Raw genomic sequence first — 13,339 nt, 5'->3', positions numbered from 1 at the left:
ATGCACCTGATGTCAGCCAGCACAACAGAAGAAGTTTAGTATGACTAGTTACAATAACATTCAGGTGCTGCTGCCACATCAGACAGTTTCTAAGAGATCCCCTCCCTCTACATCCATCTTCTCCAAGTGAGCACAGTCTGCAGGGCAGAAAAAATGGATGCAACTCCAAACTGTTGAAGCTTTTAAGAGACAGAATTTGGGGTCTGGGTTGTTGTTCTTTTGAGCAAAATACAATTACTCTGTAAATTCACTGTTCCACTCTAAAAGATTAAAAATGAAATGAATCAGAACTTTTAATTTGACAAATGTCAGTGCAGAAATCAACCTACCTCATATTGCTGTGTGGAGTAAGAGGCATTGTTTGCTACTTACTGTGCCTATAAAAACAAGAGAAAAATGTTCAAAGCTTTCAGGAAAAGCAAGGTGATGTTTGCAAATAGAGTTTTATTTCAGTTAGCAAGAAATGAACAGTAATTTTGTGATTCAGTTATTAGAAGTTAGCTATTGGCTACAAAACAATTGCTGCATGTTATATGGCATTTGATCCTATTTGTAATACAGTGCAACAATACCTGTTCTGCTTCGCTTTGCTTCACACCTCCTTAGCTGGAAGGGAGAGAAATAACTGAAGCCATCAAAAGAAGTTCATTTTGAAATACCTGGGGCCATTGACTTATGGGTGACTTCTGATGAAGAAAGTGAAATTGCAGGAAACATTGCCTTCAGAAATAACTCAGTGCTCCCATGTAGTTAAAAACAGAGAAACTTGTTTTAAATTTATGTAATGAATTGTGAAACAGTTGACATTAATAGCTTATTATGGTGGAAACCTTTTAGCTCAAAGTCTTTAAAGGAAAATAGTAAAATGATTCATCATAGGAGAAGGAAAATAATGTATTTTATATTTTATTCTGTTTAAATATATTTTGTGGCAATATCAATTATAACATCACGCCATGCTTCAAATCTATTGCGTAGTATAGCAAAGAAAAGTCTTTTTTTTTTCTCAGAATTAAAATTAAAATAAGCTCAATGGATATTTTTAAAAAGGAAAACTAGTTGTATATTTTTTTTGCATTTCAAAAATTAAAAATGAGGTTTTCCTACTTAATCGTTGGATAACAGGGAACTGATATGAGTTTCCCATCACACAGCCAGAGAATGTGACATTTAAGCATATGGGGCCAGTGTTTTCCAGGCTGTCAGTTTAAATCACTTTATTTCTTAATTATTTTTGTTTGATCTAAATGAAGAAACTTAGGATAAATAATTGGAAAAAAGTATTTCTTGATAAAAATTCAGCATCCGCTTTCTCTGAAGACAGAGCAAAACATCTGTTGCTTCACCTTCCAGTGAGAGCCAAAATAACTGGTTATGGGAGACAATTAGTAGCATTGTTGATTATACCTTAAAAGATACACTGGTGGAAAAAGCAGGAATGCATTAAAGTTTTGAATCTTCTCTTTCAATCATCAACTCCAAGCATACTCAATTGCTTAGTTTCCTGAGGGAGTAGAGTGGGTGAATGGGAGGGAGGTTGGTGTTCCTTGACAATACTGCCAAATTTAGCTCCAAATTTGAACTGTTTACTATCATTTAGTAACAGCCCTTCAGTTCAGGTGCATGGAGCACCCTAGAAGTACCAGTTATGGCATTAGGACCATTTTTTGCACTGATCTATGAAATGATATTTCATGTTCATTCCAATGATATTAGAAAAAATATGTAAAAGCCACTTTAAAGGAGGAGAGCTGCTCTTGATAGGTAGAATTTCTAGAATTTAAAAAAAAAAAATCCTGTATATACATACGTGTAATCCTTGGCTTCCTGGTACTTTATTTCAAGGTTTTCTACTTAATTCCATTGACTATAATTTTTAATTTATCTTAGTTTTTAAAGAAAAATAAGTTACAATTTTTTAAAATTAATTAGATTCTAAAATTACATTCTATTCCTGAACTGAATATTTTAGTGTGACCTGCCAACATTTGAAAAGATAAATTAAATTTGCTAAAAGGAATGGCTGAATTCTTGAATTTCAACTTTTGAAGACAATGAGCTTAAGGCCTTTGTGTCTTGCTCCTATAATTAGATATTGAGGTGTGTGCTCTAAAGGCAAACTGTGTCTCTTGGGCTCCTTTTTCCATACCTGCTTCCCAGCACCATGAATCGATAGTAGTACTGCCTGTATTTACTATGTATCTACTTACTAGACAAGTGGGGAAAAATAACAGATGAGTTCTGTTGGAATAAAGTTGCCCAAAGATTAATTTTCATACATAGATCTGAAATGCCCTATTCTTTTCAAACCCTACATTAGTTTAACCTTGAAGTCGAGTCTGCTACTCAGGAAAGTGTGAATAATGGAATCACAAAAAGTAGAAAACTGTCACTGTGTCAGTAACCTCGTGATCAAAATTGCAAAGGTTTGAAGGATAACTCATTTAAAGTAAATTCTCAAGTTGCCTTTCTTATTGCTTGAAAAACTGCCCTGGAAGTATGAGTTTTCCTCAAGATCTGAATTTAAAAAACAAAAAACCCCTCTGTTTTGTGATTAGGCAAGTGAATTTTTTAAAAAATGGTTGCCCTATGCATCATTTCAGAAGGGCCCAGAGCCCTGCAAATACTTGTACTGGTTTCAGTGTCACTTTTAAATTTGATTAAAATCTTCGGCAAAATGTTTCATTTCAAATCAAAGCAAGTGTTTTCTTTGAAAATGACTGCACTGAAAGTTTTTTATCAAGCTTCATTGTTGGATGTATAGATAGTCAGTGGTTTTCAACTAGTCTTTACTAATTTCAAAGAATTAGAATTTTGCCTGCAGAGTCTGGTCTTTTTTCAAGAAAAATTGAAACAAATGCAACTGACCAAATGTGATATGATTAATTTATGTAAGAGTTTTCAATGTGAAGAAGTTTATACATGTGTTGATATTAAACACAAAATGCCTTTTAAGATTAATCAGGACTCCACACCGCTTGTCTTTATCTGCCTGTGTTAATTGTAAGAATCTTAGTTTCACTTAGAATTTCAGGATCTCATACTTTTTTCATGGACCAAGGATTTTATTTTTAGTTCTTTGATAGAGGAAATAACTGCCTGTTAATATTACATGGGGAAGCACAGTAAGTCTGTCAGAGTGAAATGCTCTCAGTTCTTAAGGAAGAACTGTTCCATAACGGAACAAATCACTTAAGAGGAACAAAAGGAACGAGATGGAACAACTGCCTCTGGTTCACAGTTGGGAACAGCAAGAGGAAGGATCATTGAGTGTAAATTGAAAAATCACAAAATAAACAAATTTCACAACATATACACGCTGTTCCTTGCATAGAAATTCAGTCTTACGTCTTACTTTTGTGTGATGGCATCGTGGCCTGTAATGTTGTCCCTGGTTCTAGGGAGACACCCTGTGCTGTCAGACCGGTGACAGTTTTGGGAAAGGTGAATGAGTTTCAGCATTTCTCCATTCTGACTGCCCAAATCAGTGTTGCTGTATGACAGGACTGGCATCACGTAGCTCCACGGGTCTGCCTGACTGTGAGTGAGAGGGCTTTCTCTTGTCTGTCATTTTACCCCTCATTAATAGCAGGTGCTTCTGTTCAGGCAGCCTAGGAATATTGTTTATGGAAGGGGAATGCCTTGGTCTCTGTGCAGAGCAATGCACCGCACTGGGGCACACAGCTCAGCACTTCATTCAGAGAATAAATGATAAAAAATAGGAGTCTTGCTGGGACTTCTGGTTTTCCATGCTTGTACTTCTATGCCTTATCAAGTGTATATGCATTATCTAGACTGTTATGTGTAGTATGTATGTCTTTAACTTCAGAAATATGCACAGCTTTATGCTGCCTGTCTGTAAGTCCATTATATTTGCTGTAAATAATGGTAGAATTTGCTGTTTTCTACAATTTGCATGCAGGCAAACATACAAAGATATTATTGATATATCTGTTAGTAGCCTAGATATTTATTTGCTGGAAGCCTGGACTTACATTGCATGGTTTCAGTGTCACTTTTAAATTTGATTAAAATCTTCAGCAAAATGTTTCATTTCAAATCAAAGCAAGTATATTCTTTGAAAATGGCTGCACTGAAAGTTTTTTATCAAGCTTCATTGTTGGATGTATAGATAGTCAGTGGTTTTCAACTAGTCTTTACTAGATCTGTATTGCTAGATCTATTCCTAATCTTCTCTTTAAAATGTCAACTCCAGAGATTTCTGTGGTGTCAGAAGGTAAAATGAAGGTTTTAAAAGCTTGTCATTTTCAACTACTTTAGAGTTAACCAAAATAAAATAGACACATATTACCATTCTTAAACCAGTTAAAAATTTCCAGGCCCCCAAAAAAGTAAAGGTATTTCCCAGAAGAATTCCCAGGAATACAAGGTTTACTTTTAGTCATTTTTAGGAGACGGTCTCATCAGCAGTGTATGAATCTCATTTGGTTTTGGTTTGTTTGATTCAGCTCCTGAAGTTCATATGTTTATCCAATATAAGTAGGTTTGAAGGATTAAATTCTAGTTAATCCCTTCTTCCAAAAAGAAGGCTTCATCATTTAGGTCGAACACCCGTTGTTTCTTCTCGTGGGAGCTGGGAAACACTTGACAGACAGGAAAAGAGCTCCGTGGTTATGAGCTCTGTACAGGACCCCGGGTGGGAGTGTCTCCCTGCAATCTGCTGCAGATCTGCAGATAAACAAGCAAGATCTGTTTTCTGATCTCTGGCAGCATGAAATCCATACAATTTTTAAAGCTGTTAACATAATTTCCGGTGTAAATTTATGTTTAAATACATGCATCAGCTCATCAGTAATTGGTAAAACATCATATGCAGCTGCACAGACCTTGGGCTGCTTTTTGTTAGGATCATGTAAACCCAAGTTTTCATGTAATCTTACGTGGTTAGCTTTCTGATGTTGAATAAACATCATCTGATTTCTAGTGTAATTAGAAGAAGGTTACACTGCTTTCTATGAGGCTACAAACCCATTTTACTGGTAGCACAGCTATAGCATAGCATGGCCTATGAGATTGCTATTGAGATTTGCTTTTGAGATTTCTTGGTAGCTTGTTCTAACACTATGTTTTTGTGTTAGTAAAGAATTAAAAAATGTATTATTACAATTTTGAATTGCAAGAATGATCCCTACCAGTACTGCCCAGTAAGGTTTAATGTGGCCTTTTTATAGACAGAGTTATAATTAATGCTTGTATGGTTCTGTACTTTATTATTTAACATCATATATGTGTTACTTTCATGCCATGTTTTACCTAAATGTGAATTGAACAGTGGCTAAGTATTTCAGATAAAATGTGTCAAATGTTTTAAGCGTGGCTAAAGAGAATGGGCTATTTTATCATGCTAAAAAAAAATCACAAAATGATGCAACTAAGAAAGCTAAGGGCCCATGTGTTTTGAAGCAAGGGTGAGAAGCCTGGCTGTCATTATACCACTAATTTGTCCCGTTTGGGTTTTATTTCCCCTGTCTCCATGAGCTGGAAGAAGTAGTTAAGACCAGGACATTTGAAAAAGCATATAGTAATATTTTTTTAAGTATTAGTCTGCTAAATTCACTGCTTATTTCGTCAGTAGCTACCATTCTCCAGTCTCAGTTACTGTCCTGGGGATAGAGGCCAGGGAGCAGAGCTGTAGCACATGGGCTGCTGTTCAGCAGGGAGATGCTCCATAGTCGCTCCAGTGTTGCTTTATTGTGGAAAGCATAAAGCAGAAGGTGGAAACATCCAAATGTTGACAGGCAGGTCATGAGGTGCAGTTCCCATTTTACTCCTAGCAAAGAGCTGTCTATAGCAATATAAAAGGCACTGGAAAGTGGCCAGTGGAAATGCTTTCATAGTGCTAGAATTAAATTAAGGTTTTTGTTGCTATTACTATGTTGATTTAAAAACAGATGTAATTTTCAGTACTTCTAACCACCATAACTATGCTGTTAAACTTTTCTCTGACAAGTCATTGTGTCAGTCTTTCAAAGGACAAATTCTCTGTGTAACATGGACAGAATAATACAAAGAGTTTCCTGTGACCAAAGATGTGAAGATTCTTCAAGTGGTAAACTCTTCCTAGAACAGCAGCTTACCAAAAAGATGCCATAAGGACTTAAGGAAAGACTGCAACAACATTACTTCTTACTTTACCAACAGCAGACTTTGACCTAGGTTTTGACCTCTCATGTGCGCTGTGTGAAGCTGTGACTACAAAAATATACAAAATCAGAGGCTGAAAGCAGGAAAAAATTGAGCACATTTGAAGTGCTTGGACAGCTGTTAATATACTGCATAGGGCGTGAGTGTCTGTGTAAATCAATAAAGCTTTCTATAAATGGACAAATGGTTTAGTATGAATAACAAAGGAGTTCACATGGTAACCGGTGTTGTAGCATTCTGTCAGGGATTTTAAAGTTCACTGTCATAACTTTGTTCCTCTTGACCTTTGTTGATGATTCCTTCAAAGCATGTTGAGCTGCTAACTTGACGTACAACCTTTAGACCTTCATCTCCTGACCATGGCAGGGGGGGTGGACTGGATGATCTTTAAAGGTCCCTTCTGATCCAAACCATTCTATGATTCTATGACCTCCTTTTCCTTTAGTGCAAAATACATACTGCTCTCCGCTTTCTTCTCTCTTCCTCCTCCCATCCTCTTGTTTTGTCTCAACTCTATAATGGTTGAGTAAGCAAAACTGTCTTGTACGTGCTTCTTTTATTCATGCCTTCTAATAGAAAATTCAGTGGTTTAATTCATTTCATTGTGGTTATAAAAGTGTAGAGGATTGTCTGTTGAAGACTTCCTAATAGGTAAATGAAATAGTTCTTTGCTTAAAGACCCCAGTGCACCAAATATGTCCTAAATCATGAATCGTTGGAACAGGCTAGCTAGGTAACAAAAGGTTGTTGTTCCTGTTCTCTTGACTTAAAAAATCAAGGCACAGGAAGGTAAAGTTTAAACTTTTTGAAAAACACTTCAGGGACTTAAATCCAAATCTTATTTCAAACATCATTTAAGCACTTCAATTCTCTCTTTCAAGAGGTACACAGGAATGGCTTTTGCAGGATGTTAAGTGAAAGTTGTCCTCTCAAGTGCCACTTAGAGAGGCAAATCTAGAGGAGACATGGATGTCTCATGACATTCTCAGACATGAGTATGCATCTGCCAATTCTACCAAACACCGGTAAATGTTGAACGAAGTATAGTTAGTAGACAATCCTTAACCTGTTGTCATAATCTCTCAAAAATCATTAGAAAGAAAGAGGAGAGAATGGAGAAATCATCCTAAATGTCTGTATCAGTGTAAGAATATATTATGTGCATATTTATTTCAGCTATTTGTGGTCTGGTGCTGTTATTCGACTGAAAGGTGCCATGATCTATGACTGTAGGTAAGGACTGAACCCCCAAAAAATCTCAGATTTGACACAGTGAGGGTGATGGGAGATCTTGTGCTTTGACCATGTAAACCTAGAAAAAAAGATTGTGAGCTGGAAAGGAGCAGAGCACTTTTTGGCTCAGAGCCTAGTGATAATGAATACTTTTTGGGAGAAAAAATTTCTCTCTGTTGTGGGATGGGGGATGCAGTGCTTGTATTTGTTTTTTTCCTATGATGTTAAAAGCTGTAGTGTCTTTTGTTGTTCATTACCAAAAAAGTAAGTATGACCACATTAAGGATATATTTGAGATGCATTTTAGACTTCAGATGAAGATGCATTTTCACAAGAATTTAAAGTTTAGCTGGCTGTACTGCCTGAATGGATGCTTCCTGTGTTTTGTTGTTAAGGGTATGAGAAAGTTAATTATCATGATCATTTTAGAATCTTTTTTAAGACTTGTAATTAGTTGGTCTGCCTTTACTGACCTGGTATATAACCTGTTTATAGAAACATAAAAAAGGCTAAGGCTGCTGTCTGTCTCCTTGTTTCTCCTGTAGCATAATGAACAACAAATTGTGAACCAAGGAACTTCCTCTTGACCCAGAGAAGTTTTAAGGAAACATTGTGTATTGTGAAACAAACACAGTTTATTTCGTGGATTACACGTCTACATTCTTGGGAAATATCTACATTCATGGGAAATAAATGGCAGGTTCTTACTGACTTCAGGAGGAACAGGACCAGACCTCAGTGCATCAGATCTGTAGTCTGTTACTAGACTTGAATGAAACTGTGCAAACAGCTGCCCCACAAGAGAAAATACAGAGTCTTCTTCAACATCTGTGAAGGCGAGAGAAAGCTCTTAGCTGACCTAAAGATAATTTTCATCATTACTAGGGCTATGTTTTCCATCCTGAGAAAGGGATTAAAATCGGAGTTGACAAAGTCTCTCGTAATGACTGTATCTTAGCAATGGTATCAATACAAGGCAGCCTCTGTTTTATATAAAATAGTCTGAAGTTTTCACTTTCAAATTGATTTTCTATAAATTCAGTCTCACAATTCAGAACAAAGTTGTCTCTAATTTAGGCAGTTGAAGGCTGTTTAGCATTAGCCAAGCCATGATTGAAATCTTTACATTTTCCAATGTTTGCAGAGACTCTTGTGCAAAATACTTCCTTCCAAATCGGAACTAGGAAGTAGCTGTTTTGACATTTTAGGATTCTTGAATCTATAATGATCCAAAAGCAACATATAATGTTTTATTTAATGGTAAATTAGGCCACAGTTACTTTTGGCTGACTGAATGATACTGTGCTTTGAGAGCTGACACATTCCCCCCCCCCCCCCCCCCACCCCAAGAAAAGACATGCTTGCCTGTAGGCGCTGGTGGCAGGTGTTGAATGTCCCTTGTCTGGAGCAGTTTGCTGGGCAGCATCACCTTCAGTGTTTATGAGGCTGAGGGGCAGAGATGGTTTATTTCTATGTGTAACGTAAAATATACATAAATTCCTAGAGGACAGCTATACCTGAAACTAGAAATTGCTATAGAAATCAGTTGATACCTAAGAGAGTACTGTTCTCAGTAAGCTAGTTTTTTTCCTGCGTAGTCCCCTGCCAGGTTATGTATAGGAGAAGTGGCTGCATTAGGGGTCAGTACGTCTCTACCACTGCCTCTGGGTGCTTGCAAGTGTGCAATAGCTTTCAAGCTGTGAGAAGTGCGGGCTTCTTATTGCAGCTTAGCCTAGTGTAAGTATGGCCTGAAAATGAAAATAAAATGTAATAGTGGTTTCCTCCAAAGAGACCTACTTTGCTTAACTGGCAAAAGATGCCTAAAATATGCAATACTGAGGTAGGCAGATCCCTCTGAGCAAAAATTGAGCAGACTTACAATAACACCAAAACCCAGTGGTTTCTGTTAAATAAATGAAGGTTTGGATTAGGAGGCAGGGTTTTGAGACCACAAGTGCTATTACAAATTTTCCAAATGAATACTTTTGGGGGAATGAGGATTATTATCAAGTATTCAGTTGCAATGTAGAGTGATTTAGTATATCAAGTACTGGTTTTCCCATGTTGTGGGAACTGGCACAGGATCTTAAGCAAAGTCAGTCAAGTGTTCCCTTCTAGTCCAGTCCTCATTACAAAAATGCCAAATAAATAGGCATGATTTGCTCAGCAATCAAGAAGCACAAAAGTCAAGCTAACATTGAGTGCATTACATCCTTTCACTACACTTTCGAAGGCAGTGGCGTGAAAAAGGGTTTTATTATACAGATGTTTCCACTGTGGCTTGATAAGAGGGGAAATGTAACATTTATTTATAATGCTGTCAAGTTCAGACTTCCTAATTTTGGTAGCCTATTTGTAAGGGAATAGCTCACTGAAATCAGAGATTCAGCTAACAGACCCAAGAAGACTTAGCTTCCATTTTACAGCCTTAAGGCATTCAAAAAAAAAAAAAAAAAAAAAGAGTAAGAGAAATATGGAAAGCTCTCTGGCTATTTTGTATAGTACAACTATGTGTTGTAGTTCTTTTAGACATCTCTATATGGGAGCAGTCTGCCCTAACTATTTAGGATAAAATCATACAATATATTTTTATGTTAGTGAAAATGATAATTAAAAAAAAAACCACATAGGTATCTCAATATGAATGAGTTAAAGACTGTGCAGACTAATCCTTTGATGATTGCTTCAAAACAGTAAGAAGAATTTTTTTTGGATGGCGTTTTAGGGTGATATTCATAGAGAAAACATTTGAAAAACTTTAACTCAAATACATTTTTATGTAGCAATCATCTCTTTATTTTTGTCAATCAATCTGCAAGAATGTGTCTGTAAAAGCAAACTGATAACTGTATATGATAGCCTCTTCAGTATGGAGGACTATTTACCCTCCAGCTTCTGATTTCTTACTGCTGCTTTTCATCTTCTGCTCTACTTTGTTACTTACTTCTGCATCTGTACTTTTTGCTGTCTCGTCTCTCAGTGCTCTCTGCAGGATCACCCATATACTTTTTATAGCCATATGTTGAATCCATTGGTAGGTGACATTGTGAAAATATGGTGCACTGCATTTTACCACCTTTGCTGGCTTTGATTGTACCCTCAAGATAGAGCACTGATTCTATTGTTGTTTATTTAGACTTGTAAATAAGTAAACTCTATATGCCCTTGTAACTTCCTACCCTTTTATTCTTTACTCTTTTTCAATATGCTGGATAATTATGTATGTTTACTTTTTCTTCCTAATCTTATTTTTAGGATTTAGCTGACTTTGAAATTGTTGTTAATGAATCATTTTGTTGAATCATTGACTTTTCTGAACAAGGAAGAGAGAACTGCATCTTTCCATAGAATCGCTCCATACAGTACATTACATTAAATTTTTCTCTAAAATTACAAATGTTAACTATATTTATGACTGTTGTTTTGTATAACCACAGTTCTTTTGAAGCAGCATTTGTTTAACTTTTATAGGTTGTCAGAAGGTTAAAGTGAAGCAAGTAATGTAAATTGTATAATAGTTGTAATTATGTGAATGCATTGATTTTGGTGTTATGGTTACATGATGTGAAGTTATGCATGGGAGGCAAAGAGGTTTCTAGAGCCAGTTTTAACTCATAGATTTTTATATATCATTTTAGTTTCTCAGTCTTTAAGAGAAGACTAGTTCAAAGTTGCTCTGATGCAACTGTGTACAGCACACTTTAGAGATTTTCCTTTTCCAACACTGTAAGAATTCCTAAAGTCAAGTCATAATATATACAAAAATGCATTGATTTAATGTAATTTACATACCAGATTGTGCCATTTTGAAGTTTGCACTATGCAAAAATATGAGTGTAATGGAAATTAAAAATAGACGAAAGGCACTACTATACAGGAAACTTTATCATATTTAAACTGACATATGTTTGAGAAAAGATTTCTGACTTTAAAATTGCGTTTAGATGTAGTAAAATACCTCTCTCTTGAAATGATAGGAATTGTTTTTTAAGTAAAGGCTATAAATTCATCTGGTTCACTTAAAGGGTGTCATTCACCAATTAGATGTAGTCTGACCAGTGCCTCTGGAGTTACCCACTGCAGAACGAGACTTATGAAGAGCTGCCATTGTTAAAAGTTTACATAAGATTGCCTTTTGTTTCCTTTAGATAGTAGCTGCCTCTGCTTGCTTCCAAGTGGCTTTCTCAGATAGCAAATTCGCTCGAAACAGAAAAGGGGGAGGAAGAAAAGATATACCAATGTCTTTCATTATGTTTCATTGCCAACTCTATTGCACCTGACAAGATGAGATTGTGGACATACTTGGAATATCTGCTCTGATATTGTTCTAAATTGTAATGCATGGTGTGAATAATCTTATAAATGAATGTCACTTCTGTTTTTACTCAAAATACCAACTTGTAGCAAAATAAATTGCATGGTGCTTTTTATTCTGGATCTTGAAGAAGCACACAAAGTAAGCACCTTGAGAATTTTTATGAATTGTCATGTAGTACAAGATACGCTTTGATTAATTTACATATTTATTTATTTATTCTATTTTACTGTAGGCAGAGAATTCAGCACTGGCTCTGGAAAATGAAAATCAGAGAGAACAGTATGAAAGATGTCTTGATGAGGTAAGGTAGATAAAAAGGTTGTTCTTACCTGGTACTATAATTAAATGAATAGAAATGAATCTCTCCCTCTCAGAAGGTTGACACTGTTCTGCAATTTTATAGTATTACCTCATTCTAATTAATTCCAAGAACATGTGTCTGGCAGTCGTAGATATTTTTCTCCATGACCTCTGCTGTAAATCCTGTTTTGACGACACCTCTTCACCAAAAAGTTGATATCCCTGTGACCAGTATTTGGTTTGTTTCATTAGAAGGAGAAAATTATAATGTACTTGTTAGGTGTGGTGTACTCCTTTTCTGTAGAGTGGAACACAGGTGGCAGTGGCTTCTTCCATCAGAAGTTCCCCAGCTTTCCTATGCAATGTACTCTGTAGCCAGGGAATTCAGCCTCTCAGCTTCCCCTTAGGGTTACATATACAGCTTTTCATGCTGAGTTTTTTCTAGCTGTTGGCTTACTTCTGCTACACTGCTCAGCTTCTGATCAGACCTTCCAGTTACAGCTACAATACCATTCACCCATCAGTTACTCTCTGAGCACTCCAGCCATGCTTACCGTTCCAGAAAGGTCTAGTATCTCCTATTGCATGCAGCTTTCTCCATGTATATACTGATGCTTATTTCTTCCTCCCGTTTATCCTGAAATAAGGCTCTTCAGCATACACAAGAGCTTAAAATAGTTTTAAGACTTTTAGTAGCTCAAAGAATTGCTTAGTAGAAATCATTCACCTGTTCCATAATAAGAATACATAGCAGCATAAGTAGTTAGCTAACATGCAAACAAAACAAAACAGAACTCCACTGGCTTCTCAGCTGTACCTTTGAGAAAAGAGTGCATGAGTGTGCAAACCACTTGTAGCAGATGACAATTCATGTCCTCATACCAGCATTTTAAATTTTTAATCAGCATTTGCTGAAGTGTTACTGGCATGAGCAATCCAGCTCTGGTACAAGAAGCCTCCGGTTTAGTGCAGAGTTTCATCAATAAATCCACACTTTTGCCACTGTAGCATATTTTTATCAGGAAGCTGGAGTAAAAGACTTGCAGATACACTTTCTCACTAGGTTATGCTCTGCCTGTTCTGTGGCACTGGGTTGCCAGCAGAGCCTTGGTCTGCATTGGCCTGAGTCACTGCATTCAGTGCACACTTGAATGATATTTGGATATTTTGGTGATAAGAGTGAAATGACCATATAGTTACTAACTTTCGTTTAAATTACAGAGCTTAATTTAAAATTATTTTCTGATTGTCTAGGACAAAATCTGCCTACATAATTATTTTTGGAAATGAGTAAAGCACCATAACTGTCCGTTCCAGCAAAAC

At 36.4% G+C, this 13,339-nt stretch overlaps 1 protein-coding gene across 1 annotated transcript in view; it reads left to right on the top strand.

Moving 5' to 3' along the window:
• Positions 1-13,339, top strand: part of NCKAP5 (NCK associated protein 5) — a 379,508-nt gene that overhangs the window by 259,992 nt on the left and 106,177 nt on the right. Inside the window, exon 7 of the mRNA XM_074873715.1 lies at positions 11,949-12,017. Coding sequence (XP_074729816.1) covers positions 11,949-12,017 — 69 coding nt within the window. The remainder of the gene's footprint in view (positions 1-11,948; positions 12,018-13,339) is intronic.

This window comes from Strix uralensis, chromosome 6 (genome assembly GCF_047716275.1).
Source record: "Strix uralensis isolate ZFMK-TIS-50842 chromosome 6, bStrUra1, whole genome shotgun sequence".
Lineage (NCBI taxonomy): Eukaryota > Metazoa > Chordata > Aves > Strigiformes > Strigidae > Strix > Strix uralensis.
This window is presented reverse-complemented; position numbering and strand designations above follow the sequence as displayed.